Here is a 19,988-nt window from a genome sequence, read left to right as displayed (position 1 = left end):
TCCCTCCCTCCCTCCGTCCCTCCCTTCCTTCCCTTTTTTAAAATCAGTCATCCAGACACTGGATGTCTAATAACTAATGGGTATCAGAAACCTACAAAAGTCAGTTTCTGTTGCCACAGTTGTCACTGCCCTCAAGATGGGGTGCCTGGCGGGTCTGTTTAGAGAAGGAATTTGGTTCCTATGCTTGCTGAAACAAGGAAATGGGGGGCGTTATGGAGCAGCACTTTGAAAGGCTCCCACATCCCAGGGGAGTGCTTCTTGTATGTAGCCTAAGACAGGACTGTTGCAGGTCGGTAGACTTCATGGATGACAACTGAATAAAAATGCTAATCTGACCATCCCCCGAAGGACAATGCCCTGTATTGTCTCTTCAGAGTTCTTCTTAGCCCACCTTCCAGTTCTGAAAGATCCCATTGTCCTACTAAAATGGATGAAAATGGTTGGCCCCCAAGATACCACACAGTGCCCCTTTTTTTTCTGGGTGTAGAAGTGTTTGCTGTAGTATAATGTCTCTTTCTTATTTCAAAGAATTTTTAGAAAAATATTTTATATATAAAAAATATGAAACATATAAAATAATTGAACACTCACATGTACAGTGCACCAACTTTAAGAAACGCTATTATGCAGTGCTCTTGAAGGAAGGCCCTGTGTATTACACTTCATTCATATCCTTCTTCCAACCTCCCCCAGGTACTTTTGTCATTGCCTTACTTTTCTTAAGAGTTTAAACGACACACATGTGTATCCTTAAGTACTAGATTAAGTTTTGCTTGCTGTTGACTTTTATATAAATGATATCAGACCGGATGTGTTTTTTTGCAACTTGTATTTTTTGCATGGAATCATATGAGATTAAGCCATGTTGAAGCATTATTAAATGTTCATGCATTCATTTCTCCTATTCCATTCCATAGATATACTATAATTCACTTATCCATTCTCTGTTGATAGACATTTGGGGAATTAACTTGTTATTATAAATAACAAATTCATGATGTTTTTTACTACTACAAATTCCAATGCTATGAACATGTTTTTCACATCTCTTGGTACACATGTGGAAGAGTTTCTCCAGATTTTGTAAGTTGGCGTGAGATTGTTGGAGCCAAAGACATGAACATTTTCTACTTTATTAAATATTTCCAAGTGTTTTGCAAAGCGTTTGGACACATATAGAATAACATCAGCGTATAAGAGTCGCCCTTGATCCCATCCTTGGTAATATTTTAGTGCCCAACTTTTACATTTTTGCCAGTCTTGTCATTATAAAATGGCAGCTCTTTCTGAGTTTAATTGGCATTTTCTTGATTTTTTTTTTTTTATGAGATGAAACATTTTTATATTTTTTAGTCATTGATGCTTCCTCTTTTGTCTTGAAATCTTTGTGTGTCCAATACGTCCTGGTCCATTCGGCACAGCACTGTCTACTGATGAATTAGGTTAGGGAGCGGTGGCATGTGTTGACAGTAGTGTGCTGCTTTTCTCCGCGAAGGCCTCGAGGAAGCAGGAAGTGGCCGCTATGGACCCCATTACGTAACCGACACGGGAGCCGGTGAGGACGATGATGGATTTGAAGACGACTTAGATTTGGATATTTCCTTTGAGGAGGTAACAAAAATCTCTACTCTTAAAGCCCAGGGTGTTTTTGTTTTCTTGCTGAACAAGGCAAGAAAACAAATTAAATTGTGCCAATGGACTGTTTTACTTAAAACCTACTTAAATTGGCTCATTTGCTTTTAACACATTTATTTACTCTGACTATTAGGCTTCAAGTGATCATAAATTAGTAGTTACTAAGCACCAACCATGCTGATGTTCTATAGTCAGCCCCTGCCTGCTGACTTCACAATCTGGCACCAAATGAAATTTTACAAAGTCAGGTATTATAAGAAAATGAATAATTCCTTGATAATTCGATCTTTGTGATATTGTAATAATAATAAATCATATAATATCAGCTTTACTACTGATTTTCTGAGTAATACAATGCTAGGTATTTAAAATCCTTGAACCTCAAGTTCTTTATCTATGAACTGGGATCAGTACTGTCTGCCCCATCTATAGCCCAGGGGTGTGGGAAGTATCAAAAGTGACCATATTTCCAATGATTAGGCATTAGCCATAAACAAGGCAGTCTCATTTCTGTGCTCTATGTTAATCCTGAACCTATTCCCTTCTCTGGCTTTAGGTTAAACCACTTCCTGCTATCAAAAAAGGAAATAAGAAATTTTTGGTGGAATCCAAGATTGTGCCTAGATCAAAGCCAAAGACGATGTCTAGGCTTGTCCCCTCGACCCCAGCATCTCTCCCTATGACTACCGTGGCTCCCCAGCCCACTCCACTGCAGAGAAGAGGGAAGAATGGCATGGCTGTGATGCCGAGGCTCTTCGATATGCCTTGTGATGAAACTCTCTGCTCTGCTGACAGCTTTTGTGTCAATGACTACACCTGGGGGGGCTCCCGATGCCACTGCAACTTGGGCAAAGGTGGTGAGAGCTGCTCAGAAGGTAGGCCCTTGGTGTGGGGAAGAACTTGATGGGGGATTGGCCCCACTGGAAGCCAGAGGGAAGCTTTGCCATCCACTCATCGTTCTTTCTAGCCCTATTTCTAAGATAAACCCCTTCTTCCTTGTATAAGTCATTAAATTAGTTACACAGGGCAAATATGAGGCCACTTCCATTGCTTTTAGTTAGACAGCACCCCTATTTCTATGAGTGCCAAACGTGTAGTACTATTGGTGCAATTAAATCATCCTGACAACTCCTTGGGTAGGTGGACTTTACTTTTATCGCATCTCTTCTGAAAAAACAAATGCAGCTAAAATATGTGCATGAAAGTTAAGAAAGATAATAATTGAGCCAACTTATATTGCACAGATGTACAGCTGGAAAACAGATGTCAGTGGTCTACAGCCATTCAGTTCTTTTTGGGGTAGCAGGTAACAAACAACCTCCTAAGATCCAGCTTCTCCCTAAGAAGTTTGGAAACTCAAAGTCCCCAAGAATGAGAATTGTAGATGTGAAAAGAAGATAGTGAACTAAGTTTAACAGATTACCAGAGTTTTTCACTTAATGACATCCAGGCAATGGTGTATATTGATTTTTGCATTTGAAGAAGTGAGAAAATAGCATTTGTTTGTATTGTCTTTTTCTCTTTTCAGATATTATTATACAGTATCCTCAGTTCTTTGGCCACTCCTATGTAACCTTTGAACCTCTGAAGAACTCCTATCAGGCATTTCAAATTACTCTTGAATTTAGGGTAAGAAGGGTTGGTTGTTTGATGAATACCTGTTGGACATCTTAACACAACAGTGTGCAACGTTGAAAGGCAGGAGAGGGGGAGAGGAAGTGGGGAGGTAAATATCATTGGTAAATATGACACAGAGCCTGTCCTTAAACCGTTCACAGGGTAACAAGGCTGATGGGCACATTCACACATTCAAGGGTGCCGGCGAGGGGGAGATGGGAGCTGTATGTTACTGAACTATGGAGGTGGCTCGCCTGAAGTCTCCTAGAGATAATGTTTGAGTCCCAGCCATGTTGCTCATAATAGTGACTCCTCCCTGGCCAAGATTTCAGAAGGCATAATGCATTCTCATTCTAAAATCCCTTTTAAAGGGAACCCAAATGTCTGCCTTCACTGCTATGGCTGCGAGTCAACAAATAGAAAAACTGTTATACACAAGCCTGGCTTAGAGTCAGGTCCAGTAGATGCTCTCTGAATCAACTGCAGATCAGAGTTCAGTGACTTCATCTTAAAGCAGTCCTTTTGGGTATCCCAGACGACGTGAAAAGGTTTGGCGATCTGGAAACAAGTCATGGTCATGGTCATTGTGCTGAGTTCCAAAAGGTGATCTGTTCCAGTCTAAGGACAGCCCATATCCCTAGAAAACCAAACTAGTTGTTTTTATTGTCCTGTTCTCCTGACAGAAAGAAAGAAGAAAATTTGTATGCTTCCCCAGAGGGAGGGGAGTAAAAACAAAAAATAAAGGAAAAAATAGGGCGCTCTTTGGTGAGAATAGAATTTGATGAGCACGAGAACCACCTCTCTGTGAGTGTGGTCTTTGTGCACATGGTTTTCCTGAGGCTCTGCTGGAGGAACGAACTGGGACTAGGTACCTGGGAATTAATTGGAGTCCACGTGCTTGCCCCTTTGTAAATAGGACCACAGAGGAGAATGTTCAAGTTTCACATTCATGAGTGTTTCCAGGTGGCACTTTATGGAAAAGGACGTGATCATTGTTCCTGTGGCTTTTGTTTGTGTAATAACAGGCGGAAGCGGAGGATGGCTTACTTCTCTACTGCGGGGAGAACGAACATGGGAGGGGCGATTTCATGTCCCTGGCCATCATCCGACGCTCACTCCAATTTAGGTAACTCCCTCCAAAGGCCCACAGATTTTTTAATACTACTCTATGTTATGTTTACATTTTTACTGTGTGAATAAAATATATACAGGATGGATTCCTGTAGATAAAGAACAGTGTGTATCAGATGAGCATGGACCGGTTTACTAAATACTGGAGTGTCAGGAGTGCAGGGCGACCTTAGCAACTTGAGTTTTGGAACCTTGTCACCGTTCATTCTTGAGCACTCGCACTGTACCAGGCACTGCTGTAGATCTTGCATGCAGTAGTGAGCCAAAGCAGTAAAGTCCTTTCTCTCCTGGAGCTCTAGTGGATGTGATAGGGTAAAGACTGGGATCTTCTCCTTTTTGCCTCTGGTGACTATGACTGACAGCCATGGAGAGCAGAGAGGCACCTACAACCTCCTTAGGGATCTCAGAGACTCAAACCTCATTCTCGTTTTCTCCCGGGGCTGTGGTAAACTTTGGCTTATCTCCTCTGCCCTGGTCATTTCTCTCCCAACACACTTTGGAATCCATCTTTAGTTTATGTGTGGTTTTGGGGACAGAGTTTGGTGGAGATGTGAGTGTTTTAACTACCCTCATGGAGATGACCAATGGGGATCAGCCTTGTCCTTCTCCACAACGCACTGGTTAAGATCCTGCCGGCACCATTTCTCTGCTGTCTGACCCTCAGCAAATAACTTAACTTCTTCGAGCCTGTGTTTCTTCCCAGGGCTGTTGAGAGGATTAAATGAGTTAATGCATAAAATGCAGTACGTAGAGCAGCACCTGACCCATAGCAAGCACTCACCCAGCATCAACCATACTATCTTTTGATTATTGCAACACAAAAATTACTTTTGGTTAAGTTAGTGAAGACTGTTGAGCATCCCCCATGGGGTAGAAAATGGTCCCCTGTCCTTTGCTAAATGCTTTGACTCATGAGAGTTCGATGCTAGCCACCAGGATCTGGGGCAGGGGTTCTAACCATGTAAGGCTCTAATACTTGGAGGATCCGATAGACTTCTAGTAGCACTGGCAGTTTTTTGGGGGTGGCAGCTCCCTAACTCTGCAACTCTTACTGAGTGATTTCAATATCCTCATTAAGTAAGACTGTCCTTCAAAGCCTCTCAACCTATTCCACTCCACTGAGGATCATGAGGCAAAGGGAGGCCATGAGAATGGGCTACAGTTAGTTCAAGTCCAGATAAGAATGATGTTGCCATGCTTCCTTCCCCACTGGCAATGTCAGGACCCAGGGGGAAGTGGCATGGTGGCTGCTTGGAAGTTGTCCAGAAAAGATTCAAATTCTAGATGCCAGGCATAGTGACCAGTGGACACCTTAGGCCAGAGGGAGGTTGTGGGGAAAAAAAAAATAAGAATGAGACTGTGTGAGGATGTTCACCCTCTGTCCACATCTCACCTCTAAGATGGAGCCTCATAGGGAACCTGTGTCTGCATTTGGGCACAGCTGAATACAGATGGCAGTGCTGGCCAGCTCATCAAAATGGGTGTGAAATTTGGCTTTTTTACATTTTGTTAATATCACTGAGCCTGTCATTTGGGAGTTGGGGGAAGTCCCTAGAGAAATCCCTGGAAGCAGAATGACTCAAGTTCTGATTCGTTGCACCTTGAATCCACTTTAAATATCCGGCGATCTCTGAAAAGAAGAGGTAGGTTCTTAGTTACCCATCGTTTTCTAAGCTGCAGGGAAAATCAGGTTAAAGAAGACACCACGTTTCAATGTTCTAGGGGAAGATTAAAGATAACAGAACTGAGGTCATCCCAGGGAAGAGGTGTCCAGTTATTCCACAGATTTAAGTAGCTCTTGACCTTCGTTAACGTAACTGAACAGACTGACTCTCAAATAAGCCATCACCCTGGAAGTGATGTCCATGGACCCTGAAAACATAATGAGCTGGTTGATCAAAGAATCCTTTTTCCTCCTCTACAGGTTTAATTGTGGAACTGGGGTTGCCATCATCATAAGTGAGACCAAAATCAAGCTAGGGGGCTGGCACACGGTTACACTCTACAGAGATGGGCTGAACGGGCTGCTGCAGCTCAACAACGGCACCCCGGTGACCGGCCAGTCCCAGGTGAGTGTGAGCCTCACTCCTTGCCCATCCACATAGCACCCACTGTAAGCATCCTGAAGAGGTTCCGCTGCAGGGAGCTGAGGCAGACTTGGCAGGATGCAAGCTCCCACGGACCACTTTTCTTGGCAGGTCCATGCAACTGAGCTCTGATGTGCTCCTGCTGGATCTTACCACTCTAGGTGGGCTTTCAGGGCACGCATCCACCTCACGTCTACCAAAGAGGAGAACTGATTTGCAAGCATCATCGCTATGGGTGCCCAGGGGTAGAGGAGGAAGCCATTATTAGTGCCAGACTCAAAGTTGACTTTTAAGGCAGGGGTCTTGCAATCCTGTGGCTTTAGAAAATAGTTCCAAAAGGTTCACTTGATTATATATGCGAGAATAATCCATTGATTTACGTTTTGCGGGGTCCATGATTATAGGAAGTGGTAAAACAACTGTTGGGCTACTCAGCAAATCACCTAGGTATTCACATATTTGTCATGCTCTGGGCAATTTTAGGACCGTGTTTGGAATAAACAGTTTGGATGAGCAACCCGCCAAGGAACTGAGCCTGTAATTATAATCAGTCAGGTGTCTGTATTCTCTGGGGAAAATGTAGCAAGAAAGCTTTTGTGTGTATGTGGATAGCTTCCTCCCTGCCTGGGCTCTTCACTACTCTGTACTGGCAAGACATGTTGTATAAAGAGCTATGCCTTGCTGATCTCCATTATTTTGGACCCGGATGGTTCCAAAGAAACAAGAATCCAGATATAATGAATGTGAATTCAGTGAGATTGTTTATGCATCTATTTCTAAGGAAGGAAAAGAGAGGATAAATGAACTAGAGTCACATTAATGCCAGAACAATAGGCCTAATATAATTAAAATTAAGTTTGATAGGAATAAAAAAGCTTTGAACTGGTACCAAAATACTAACATGATGACAGGATGAAGAAGCTATAATAGAAGCAACACATGTGAAAATGTCTTTGGTTTAAAGCAAAGAAGTTCAGTAAAAGTTAGTAAACAGAGACATACGGTAATAGCAAGCTAAAGAAATTGTAAGTTCCATCAACAGAGGTATAGCATCTAGAAAAAAGGAGATGATAAATCTGTAAAGGCCAGGCTTGAAGACTATTGCCTGGGATATCGTAAAGAGGGCCTCAAAGGAACCAGCCATCTTGTAGTGCACACAATGATCCAGAAAAGGAGAAAAGGATTGCGCTGTCAGTCAGGCCCTTGCTGTGGCCCTGAATCCAGGAACAGGACCAGGACGGCGAATATGAGATCCAGAAGGACTGAATGCTGAGGATCTTGATAAAATAAGCCAGCAGGGCTCTCATATAACAAAAACAATATGCCGGTGGCTGACAAACAGTCCCTAAAACCCACTATAAGTACTTTAACTCTGCCTAGCTCGTATTCAGTATACTACTTAGCGATTCTTATCTGTTCATTAGCAAAAATAAAGCAATGACTAGATGTTCTACTTGTTGGTAACAAAAGTGTAAAGACTCAAGATTACATTTCAGTGTCTTACGTTCTGGACATTTTATAAGTTCTGGCAGCAGGCTTTTCCCCAACCCCCTCTATCGCCTTTAATCCGAATGAATGAGATATTTCCGTATTCTAAAAACAAATGACCGAGAATTTTGTCCCACCTAATGTTCAGCTCTTACTTTCTAACCTCAAAACCTGCCATCCAGGTTGTGGTTTGCTATAGGACTGGAAATGTCCCCACCTAACTGAAATAACACTTTAAAAAAAAAAAAGTTGTGTCCACGAGCAAATTTCAAAATATTTTGCAACAAAATCTATTTGGCAATTCCATCCTCCCCCCGCACCCACAACGTTTCTTGCAGGATATACTATAAAGGTGACTGGGATAGTGAAAGAGTAAACGTTAGCCCACATATATACAAAATTAGCATTATCACCTTTGAGACACAGAGTAGCCCTATGACCTGTCCAAGGTACACAGTAAACTGGTGTCAAGACTGCAAAGAGAAAGTTTTTTTTGGATGCCCATCATGGTACACTGCCTGTTGGGTTGCTCTTGGCTCTGACCTTCCTTCCCTTCCCTTCTAGGCATTCCAAAATCATCCCTTCTCCAAACACAGCCCTCTGAGGAGCTCACTGAGTTTCCTTTGGTAACTGTGGGTTTAATTTTGCAGTAGGGCAATGTCTTAAAGATAAATACAGATGGGAAAAAGCATAGGGGCTGTAAACTACATTCTAACCATGTCCCTCATTAAAATCTGTTGCGTTTTTGGCTTTAATTTTGTTTATCGAGCCACGGTTTTCATTTTTCTTGAAGGGCCAGTACAGTAAAATTACCTTCCGGACGCCCCTCTATCTCGGTGGGGCTCCCAGTGCCTACTGGTTGGTCAGAGCAACAGGAACAAATCGAGGCTTTCAAGGCTGTGTGCAGACACTCACAGTGAATGGGAAGAGAATCGACATGAGACCCTGGCCACTGGGGAAAGCACTCAGTGGAGCCGATGTGGGTGAGTCACTTCCCAGTGGGCCGGGTGCTCTTGTGGGGTTACCTTTTAGGCGTGGGCCAGGGAGGTGAATTGTCTCGTGGGTTGCAGGCCACGAAGAACTGCAAGAAGGAGTTAGGCCCAGGGGGTGATGTTGGCGCTCTGCAGACCCCTAGTCTGAACACCAAGACGTGGTAAACAAGACGTGGTACACGAAGCCCTTGGTTGTGTCCTGCTGCCATCTTGGCTTTTTTCATGAAATGTGGCATGGTCTCATTGGATAAAGCAGCAAGCAATTCAACCCTTTTACCCTTCTTCATCCAGTCCAGTGGAAAAGCCAACACAATAATGTAAGAAGAGCTTTCACATGCTCTCTGCTTATAAGAGAAATAGTTAGGTTCTAATTCTTGACCACCATGCCCAACGCTTTCTCGTATGCCCTCTCATATACTCCTGACACTCACTCTAGAGGGTAGAGATTATTACTGTATCTATTTTATACATGAAGAAACTGGGGTTTGTGAAAACTAAATAACTTATCCAAAATAGCAGGCAGAGCTAGAATTGTTTTTTTTTTTTCTATTTTCTTTATTTATTAAGATGTTATTTTTTGAACAGTTGAAAGTTCACATCAAAATTGAGGGAAGGTACACAGATTTCCCATATATTCCCTATCCCAACACACACACAGCCTCCTCCAGTATCAACATCCTCCACCAGAGTGCTACTTCTGTTACGACTGATGAACTTACGTTGACACGTCATAATCACCCAAAGTCCATAGTTTGCATTATGGTTCATTCGTGGTGTTATACATTCTATGGGTTTGGACAAATGTATAACAATCTATATTCGTCGTATTTTCCCCCCAAATCTTCTGTGCTCTGCCTATTCATCTCTCTTTCTCCTCGCCCCCACCCCCTGACAACCACTGATCTTTTTATATTCTCTATAGTTTTGCCTTTCCCAGAATGTCATATAGTTGGAATCATATAGTATGTAGCCTTCTCAAATTTGGCTTCTTTCAGTTAGTAATATGCATTTAAATTCCTCCATGTCTTTTCATGGCTTGATAGCTCATTTCTTTTTAGCACTGAATAATATTTCGTTGTCTGGATATACCACAGTTTATCCATTTACAGCTACTGAAGGACATCTTAGTTGCTTCCGAGTTTTGGCAATTATGAATAAAGCTATTATAAACATCCAGCTTTTTGGGGGTGGACATACGTATATGAATAAAGCTACTATAAACATCCAACTTTTTGGGTTGGACATATGCTACTATAAACATCCAGCTTTTTGGGGTGGTAAATATCAAGGAATGTGATTGCTGGATCATGGTAGAGTATGTTTAGTTTTGTAAGAAAGTGCCAAACTGTCTTCTAGAGTGCCTGTCCAATTTTACATCCCCACCAGGAATGCATGAGAACTCCTGTTGCTCCATATCTTTGCTAGAATTTAGCGTTGTCAGATTTCCAGGTTTTGGCTATTCCAATAGATGTGTAGGGATATCTCGTTGCAAGTTGCATTTCCCTAATGATATGATGTGGAGTATCTTTTCATATTCTTATTTGCCATCTGTATATCTTCTTTGTTGAAACATCTGTTAAGGTCTTTAGCCTATTTTCTAATCTTTTTTTAAATTGTTGAGCTTTAAGAGTTACTTGTATATTTTGGACAGTAGTCCTTTATCAGATGTGTCTTTTGCAAATATTACCTCCCAGTCGGTGGCTTGTCTTCTCATTCTTTTGACATTGTCTTTTCCAGATTATAAATGTTTAATTTTAATGAAGTCCATCTTATCAATTATTTATTTCATGAATCGTGCCTTTGGTGTTGTATCTAAAAAGTCACTGCTACATCCAAGGTCATCTAGGTTTGCGCCTATGTTATCTTCTAGGTGTTTATAGTTTTCTGTTTTACTGTTTAAGTCTATGATCCATTTTGAGTTAATTTTTGTGAAGGGTAAAAGGTCTGTTTTTGAATTAATATTTTTTGCATACAGATGTCCAGTTGTTCCAGCACTGTTTGTTAAACAGACTAAGATTGTTTTTAAAACAATTAGGACATTTATTATATCAGTGAAGGCAGTTAATAGATAATTTTAAGGATGGTTAATTCAGTGACTGTTTTAGTCTTCTAGGGCTGCCTTAACAAAATAGCACAGACTAGATTGTTTAAACAACAGAAATTAATTTTCTCACAGTTCTGGAGTCTGGAAGTCCAAGGTCAAGGTGTTGGCAGGTTTGGTTTCTCCTGAGACCTGTCTTCTTGGCTTGTAGATGGCCATCTTCTCACTGTGTCCTCACATGGCCTTTTGTCTGTGCTCACATCCCTGGTGTCTCTTCCTCTTCTTATTTTTATAATGACACCAGTCAGATTGGATTAGGGCCCACCCTTATGACTTTATTTAACCTTAACGAACTCCTTAGAGGCCCCGTCTCCAAATACAGTCGCACTGAGAGTGAGGGCTTGAGCCTATGAATTTTAAAGGACACAATTTCATCTATAACTGCGACTCGGTGGTATCAGAACTCTGGGCTGGTGTCTCTGTGATTCCCTTGCTTTCACTCATAATCCCAAGATGGTGCCACATCTCTAAAGATCACATCCTCACATGACATTATCCTTGGCAAGAAATGAGAAATCCCTTTCTTGTTTTTTTCCCCCCATCATCTCCAAGATGTTATTTTTAAAGAATGCTCGGTGAACACTATGTACCCACTACTTAGATTCTACCATTAATATTTTGCTACATTTCCTTACCCCATATCAATTGAATCCTCTCTCCATTCCTGGATTAGAACTAGGATTTGATCCTCATGTCTGCAAATACAGTTTGTTTTGTTTGTTTCTTTTATAGCTAATATTAGTTGATCACCTATGACACGTAACTACCATCCTAAACTACTTTAATCTTCCCAAGATGCCTACGAAGTAAGTGCTATGAATGGCCTTAGTGTTTACAAATGAGAACTGGTAGTACAGAACAGTTAAGTAGTTTGTCCAAGGTCACGCAGCTAGTAGGTGGTAGAGGCTAACTGTGACCTCAGCTATTCTCGTGCCAGTGCCTGCCCTCAACCACATCTATCACATCAGAGGCTCCCGAATTGGCTTCAAATTGCTTCCTTCTACCTTGCTCACTCCTAAAGGTGACACTATTGTTAAAACTACAAAAGATTAAGTTTACTTAAAAGGAAAAGGTTACAATTCATATCTTATCCCTGATGTTATTTTTCCCCAGTCGATCGCTTGGTCAAAGCACACAATAAACAGCGATGCCTTAAACAATTAGAAAGCACCTGCTGTGGTAGGACGATGTGGTAGGACAAGTCCCTCTCCTTGGATGTCTGTGGTGAGTCAGAGCCTAAGAACCAGTAGGTGCGTCAGAACTTTCCTGTGATGTTTAGGAACCTGGTTTCTGAAGACAGATTGTCTGGGTTTAGTCAATCAGTTAACTTCTCTGGGACTCAGTTTCTCCATCTGTAAATAGTAACTACTGTATGAGATGATTTTATCTAGATGAATTGTGGTACATATAAAAGTACTTAGAATAAAACTTTGCACCTAGCAAACATGTTGTAAATATTTCCTCTTATTTATATCTGACTCCATCCATCAAGCTGGTTGTAAGTTGTTTCTTCTCTCTTCATTGACCTGGCAATCTCGAAGCTGCATGGTAACTTCCGATGGGTAGTTCAGAAATTACAAGGTTAAGCAAGAACCAATTTCTAACAGTATTTTAGATTTTCACACAGTGGGATACCAACCTCTCCACTGAGCAGATGGCACCAGGAGGGACCACGTTGCTGCCTCTGTGTTCCCTGGAGGCCACTATTGGATTATTCGATCTCTCTCTATGCACTTTAATGGCAGGCATCAGTCACATTGCCTTTTTTCATTTCTTCCCATTCCCCCCTCCCCACACCGGAGTACAAGAACAGGGCTGTTTATCTTTCTTCAAACTCCATATTTACTTTACTTTGAGTTAGTCCTCCTGAAATTCAAGTTCGTGTAAGTTAAATGCAGTCCACCACTGGGAAAGACTGGGCTCATGCAAACAGCACTGAGTTTTTGGTGGAGACACAATACAGACTTCCAGTCGCAGTCCTTGTTCCCCCATCTGCCACCTCTGACTTGGCACTGCTGCCTTCAACCACGACTTTTCCTCTGCCCCACCCTCGCCAACCTGTGTCCACTCCTCAGAGAGGCGCTTCCTTACTTAACCCTTCCCCCTTCGCTTCCTTCGTTAGATTATTCCCAGCTGTCAGACTCTCTCCGGACTCACATTGTAGAATAGTTGGCAAGCCTAGCAAAATTTTGTATTCTCTGGCCCGGCCTTTTCTTTTATTATTCTCACCTAAATTCTCAAATGTAAACCACCACCACTTATTTTTTTCCAGTCCTGCCTGGGATCTCCACACCCTGCTGTAGCAATGTCCCAGAGCCAACTTCCCAAGTTATTTAAGACCCATGTGGTGGACATGGGTCTCACTGTGGTTTATCACTCTTTTATTCATTCTTATTCACATATCACAGACTTATTTAATCACCTGCTCAGTCACATTGCGGGGTGTTGGGGATAAAGCAATGAATAAAACAGACAGGATCCCAACTCAACTGTGGTGTAGCTGCCATGAGAAGACACCAAATTAATCAAATAATCACACTAGTAAATGTAAAATTACAAAATTCGGGGTAAATGTTACAAAGGAGAAATGATGGTGCAATAATCGTGTATAATAGGGGGATTTATGGGCTGGGGGTCAGGGAAAGCGTTTCTGAGGATATAATGTGAAGTTGATGTCTGAGGCAAGAGTAGGCATTAGAAAGCAAAGAGAGGGAAGTGCATTCCAGGCAGAGGAAGTGGCTTGTCCCAGTGGGAGTGTGAGGGAGAGGTGAGTACCACGATCTAGTTTGTGTTTTGAAAAGATTCTTCTGACAGTAGACAACTTATTAGGAGGAATGTTCAGGGGGTGCATGTAGACCAGCTGGGAAGCCTCGCAATGGTCCAGATCAGAGCTAATGGTGGTTTGATCCAGGAGGGCAGTGGTGGCAGATTCAACAGGTCTTTAGAGAGGAAATAGATGAACTTCAGTTACTGGGCTGGATTGGGGGGTGAGGGGCAGGGAGGTTGCTCACCGTCCACCTCCTTAACGTATTCCACTCAGTGACATTTCACCTTCTCTTCTCACCTTGGGAGCCTGATTTCTCTTCTGCCCCTCACTCATTATCTTGTCTAAACTTACACAACAGCTGGTATATAGTAGGTGTCTGTGTCAATGAAAGTTATTTTATGAATTAATGATGAGGTCCTGCCAGCTTTCTCTCTATATATGACCTTGTACCTCCTTCCTCCTATTCTCAATAGCTGAAAGTTTTTCTCTCCTCTAAGGCTAACTTATTCATCCACTCTGCACCCATCCTTTCCTGTGCCCCTGGGATCTTGCTGCCAGGATTATTAATTAATTCTCAGCAACCCAAGGGTTCTTAATCTTTTGTGTGCCATGGAACCTTTTGACGGTCTGCTAAAGACTATGGACCTATTCTCAGAGTGACATTTTTAAATGAAGAGAATAATATACATGATAAGAAACAATTATATTGAACCCAAGCTGTACAATATTTTAAAAATGTTGATATTATAATAATATAGGTGCTTCTTTACAAAACATTTACAGAACAGGGTTGTTTAATGGTGGGTGCAATAACTACATGATTTCAAAGTGATAAAGAGCACAAATGATATTTTAAGATATCTGCAACAAATGGAATGTGATATGACTAACTCAGGTCTGCTGGTTATAAGTCACAAGAACTGCTGATCTAGAGTTTCGTTGGCTGTATCTATAATTGAAGGAAACACTCAGTTCCAGTGGAAGTTAGGGAACTAAAGTTGAATATTTTTTTTCCATCAAAGTTTGTGGGCCTCTGCTCTAGCTTACTCACACTTGCCCAAGTCCCCTCCAAAGATTAAACCAGCACCATGTTCCCACGATCCTGCTACCTTTCTGGTCTGGGAACTTGGAGAACCTCTCTCCTCTCTTTTAAGACCTGACTCCAGCAACCCTTCCAGGCCGCTGTCTGAACCTCCGGTGCTGGGGCTTCTGCCTTCCCGTGAGCAGCAAACCTGCTGTGAGTCATCAGCGCCTCCTCTAGGCCTCCAGCAGTGTTCACTCAGACTTCTCTCTCTGCTGCTGCTCCTCGCTGAGCTTCCTCGTCTGGGTCCTCAGGGCACTTCCCCTGCTCTCCCTTTGTCTTCTCTGTGGGCTCCTCACCTTCTCCAGTTCCCTGAGATTTCCACGGAGCCCTTTCATCTTGTTCTCTCTCAGGGAGCCCATAGTTTTCAGTGTCAGGAGGGTTTTTGCTGCCCCTCCAGCCCTCACTGGTGAACAGAATCCCCTCCTGCCAGGAGGCTCAGCAGCAGATGTTTCCACAGTCACCTGATGCTTAAACTGAGCAAAAGCCAACTCCTCCTCTGCGCCTCAGAGACCATTCCCGTGCACAGTGTGCTCATGTCTTTACTCTTGCCACTGTTCGAAACCAGAGACCTTGAGGTCGTGCTGATGTCTACCTTCAGCCTCTGGAATGAACTGCCTATTTCTTCTTTCTCCACGTCTCTTTGATTCTTCACTTTCTCTCCATTTCCTCTGCCATGACCCCATGCAACCCCACTTTACTTCCCGTAAGATTTCTTTCCCCTTTCGCGCCCCCATTACTCACAATCTGTCTTGTAGACCATTGCCCGCATAATCTTGCTGAAACACGGCTTTCATCAAGTAAGCAACTCTGGCTGGCTTTCATGCTCCCTCCCACCAACCCCCACTCACTCAACTCCCAGCTCTTCAAAAGGAGCTACAATGCAAATTTGTAAAAAAGTTTTTTCCATGTGTGTCTAAAATAACCCAAGGACCCCACTTCTTCCTGTGGGACCATGCCTTCTCTGACGAAGAACCTCAGCCCACAGATATTGGTGGAGCAGAGGGACCTGTGAGAGTTTGGTTCTCTAAGATCAAAGTCAGCCTCTCTGTGGACTGAATGCCGGCAATATTGTCAGGGCTGTAGCTGAACAACGACCAGTGGTCACTTCAGTCGTCACTTCTGTGTAAACTTCCAGTGGCCCCCACCCCACTGCTGGAATTCACAGAGGCCAGCCCACCCCCAGGAGAGGAGGAAGCCATATGGAACTGCTTTGTTTAAACTTTGTTATCAGTCCCTGAAGTCCATCTCCTCTGCCCAGCCCTTCCCCCTCCTCCCAAGGCGGCTTTATGAAAAGACTGGATCAATTCAGCAAACACAGATGACTGATGGGGAAAGGATAAGAGACTCACCCTGCAGAGATGGCACAATCAGGCCAAGGAGGGTTCTTCATCTTGGTCGGGGGTGGGGGGCGGGGGGAGGCGGGTGGCAGGAGGGACAATCAGCTCATGCAAGTACAGCATCGGAGACTGTGGGTGCAGAGCTGGACCCCTCACTGCTCAGAGACATCCCCCCCTTGCCTCCATCCCAAGAAAAAGTGTTTTGTACTCACCTATGTAGTTCTGGGCCAAACTGTGGCCCATCTGTCTAATTTATTTCTTATACACAGGAAGAGAAGGAAGACCAAAAAGGCAGAAGAAAAGCAGCTTGGGAAAAGTCTATTTGTTTTCATTTCATCTGGTCATTTACACTTGAAGATGACCAAGTATACTCTCTCTGATATGTGTTTGGTTAAGAGAACTAACCAACCCATCTGATGTTGAACCTTTCAGCACTTTTTACTTGCAGCCACCTTCTTGTCCCTCATGACATCATAACTTTGAGTTAGCAATAGAGATTCTGAGGTACGACGTACTGGGGTATCATGGAGCCCTCCTTCCCCGCTCCCTACTCCAGACATAAGTGTCCACGGTTCAAGCCAGTTTATAAGCTTAGACATGGCTGCTTAATTCCTTCAGTGCTCACCTTGGTTGCTTCAGCTTTCAACCAACAAGAAGGCAGCACTTAAGTTAATTGGGGCTGCATAAATTAGAACACTCTTAGCATACACACTGTATTGACATTGAAGGGATTGAAACACACTCTTGTGGGAATAACAGAGAGATGAATTAAAGCAGAAACAATGCAGTCATCCCCACCAGTGGTCATAAAATTGCCCAACAATGTATTATGTGATTTACTGTGTCTACCATGTCTTAAAGAACAAGCCAGAATCAAACTAAAAGGAAGGGAGGGTTCCACTTATCCCGTAAACTGGTTTGCAGTTGTGCAGAGGTGCAAATAAAGAGGAGTGGGAACTGCACTGTATTTGTTCAGAACCATGAGCTGTCGGCGTAGCCAGCTCCACCGTCTTGGACTGGCTCACATGATGAATCAGTTTGTAATTCCCATTCTGTGTTTAGGCGAATGCAGCAGTGGAATCTGTGATGAAGCTTCATGCATCAATGGTGGCACCTGCACAGCAGACAAAGCCGACTCCTACATTTGTCTCTGTCCCCTTGGATTTAAAGGTCGACACTGTGAAGATGGTGAGAAAGAAGCATCATGGATGACGATTTCTGTCTGCATATTAATTCACGTTGATGTAATTTTTCATCAATGTACTTTTAGCAAAGCCCCATACATTTTTATGGCATTAACACTGCTTGTTTGGAGGGATGGGAGAATCTTTTTTTTTTTTTTCCCCACTAGGTTGGAGTGTCTTCAAGTGTCAAAATGTTGAACCAGCCAATGAGTTCATTTTAAGATGCTCCCGGGCCAGGCTTCGATGGGCTTCCCTTGGCCCTCAAATAACTTTGAAAAGCCCGTGGTCTGTATCAGACTGAATTCGAAATATTCACAGCTCATGATCCTTAGATATCTGACAGTTTCAGAGAAAAGGTTGGGAAGATATACACAGAAACATTAACAATGTGATGAGACAAAAGTGATCTTGTTTCTTTTGCTTTGTGCTGTTCTACTGAATTATCTCACCTTGCAATACTGGAGATACTGATCATATAAAAATATATATATATACACGTGTACATATACATGTAAACACATGCGCACACACAAGTGCACCCATATAATAATAGAAAATTTTAAATACGTAAAAGATTTTGGAAAACTACGCAAGGTTGAACATGTTTTAACTTTTCCATGAGTGATTCAGATTTGAACCTAAGACAACATCCTGAGGAAAAGTTAACAGTGTATAATCTCAAATCTCATGTCACCTAGAAGAGCGTGTGTGAGTCAGGGTAAGCCAAAGCTGTTACATGCCATCTCATATTTTTGTAGCTAACATAATAAAGGCTGATCCTTGCTTACATTTCACATTGCTGCTGGTCAGAGGTGATGGTGGTGGTGAGGTAGCCTCTGCTCCACATAGTTATTCAGGAACATAGGTGCTTGCCTTCCAGTGGCTCTGCTAGGGCTTCATAGTCCTCTACTGATTCCTGCATCCAGACAGCAGGTGAGGGAAGAGAGAGCACATGGAAGATGGAAGGAAGTTCAAGGGGTCAGACCTGGGGTTCTGTATAATACCCCCACCCACATCCCACTAGCCAGAATTCATTTATACCACCCACCTAACTGCAGGGCAGCTTAGAAATATGGTTTAGCTCTGTGCCTCGGAGGGAAAGAACACGGAAAGGCCTGCCACGGAAGGATTTGTAACAACATGCTTATTTCTTCAGCTTTCACCTTGACCATTCCTCAATTCAGAGAGTCCCTGAGATCCTATGCTGCAACACCCTGGCCGCTGGAGCCCCAGCATTACCTTTCCTTCATGGAGTTTGAGATCACATTTCGGCCGGACTCGGGCGATGGCACACTCCTGTACAGTTATGACACAAACAGCAAAGACTTCCTGTCCATCAACATGGCAGGGGGCCATGTGGAGTTCCGCTTTGATTGTGGCTCTGGGACCGGTGTTCTCAGGTAAGGGCTGAGACCTTTAGGGACCCCTTTCCTCAAAAAAGGCAAACAGCAGCCACGTTGGAAGAAGACGGATTTGTCATCTAATAGCTTGTACCCTTCCTGTCTTCCCTACACACTTACCTTTTCTGAAACCTGTCCTGTTTCATACAGATGACATGCTATATAGTTCAGCGATCCCCAACCTTTTTGGCACCAGGGACTGGTGCTCCTGTGAGAATTTAATGCCTGATGATCTGAGGTGGAGCTGAGGCGGTGATGCTATTGCTGGGGAGCGGCTACAAATCCAGATGAAGCTTTCTTCTGTTCAACCGCGGCTCACCTCCTACTGTACAGCCCGGTTCCTAACAGGCCACAGACGGTACCAATATGAGGCCTGGGAGTTGGGGACCCCTGCTGTAGGTCTTGCTCTCCTGCTGGCAAGGTTTCCTTTGCCCGAATAACTACCTAGCAGGTAGCGATTCTCTGCTTCAAACTTGGAAAATGGGCTTGCTTCAGGATGTCAGTAAACTGCCTTTATTTCTACCTGTGGTTGGTTACACGATGCCATCAGCAGAAACTTGATGAATTTTAATTAATCAGCACCTTGCCCAGAGCGCCACTTGGTGGGCACTCAACAAATAAGTGACTAATAAAAAAGTATTAACAGAAATTTAATGAACAGAAATGTCCTGGTGACCACACTTTAAATTTTGACTTTCCTCTTGCACTATTTTTTTGATGGTGACTAGTTATTTAGCAAGTCTCTTACTGTTCTCTCTATAAAGAACCTGACAATGAATCATCATGCAAAGGCCCATCTCAGACCAATATGCCGTGTGATGAGCGATTGCAACAGCATGGCAGGAAATAGGTGCTTCTGAAGTACTTGCTGTTATCTGCAGATTTGATTCTGAGTCGTCAAAACTTTCCTCCTGTTATCTAGTTAGTTCTGTTCATTTTCGTGGTAGAGCAGGTGTTCCCGTTAGGTGTGTCGCTATCTTCGTGAGCCCCTCCAAGCCTGTGGTTGGTAGGTGCAGATGTTTTTATTATTTAATTGTGTCTCCTTAACTGTGTTCCTCTCGTGGTAGTTTTTACCTTCAAGCTGGAGGCCCACTAACCTAATGCAGACATGTTTCTTGTTTCCACGTTTGTTGAATTTGCTTTTGAAACTCACTGGGATGTTTTG

At 43.1% G+C, this 19,988-nt stretch overlaps 1 protein-coding gene across 1 annotated transcript in view; it reads left to right on the top strand.

Annotated features, from left to right (window-relative positions):
* Nucleotides 1-19,988, top strand: part of EGFLAM (EGF like, fibronectin type III and laminin G domains) — a 149,458-nt gene that overhangs the window by 96,887 nt on the left and 32,583 nt on the right. Inside the window, 8 exon segments of the mRNA XM_039842625.1 lie at nt 1,496-1,611; nt 2,192-2,510; nt 3,164-3,264; nt 4,278-4,378; nt 6,308-6,452; nt 8,752-8,941; nt 17,302-17,427; nt 18,580-18,823. Coding sequence (XP_039698559.1) covers nt 1,496-1,611; nt 2,192-2,510; nt 3,164-3,264; nt 4,278-4,378; nt 6,308-6,452; nt 8,752-8,941; nt 17,302-17,427; nt 18,580-18,823 — 1,342 coding nt within the window.

This window comes from Pteropus medius, unplaced genomic scaffold (assembly GCF_902729225.1).
Source record: "Pteropus medius unplaced genomic scaffold, Ma_sr-lr_union100, whole genome shotgun sequence".
In the NCBI taxonomy this organism is placed as follows: domain Eukaryota; kingdom Metazoa; phylum Chordata; class Mammalia; order Chiroptera; family Pteropodidae; genus Pteropus; species Pteropus medius.
The sequence above is the reverse complement of the archived record's forward strand: the minus strand, read 5'-3'. Positions and strand labels throughout refer to the sequence as shown.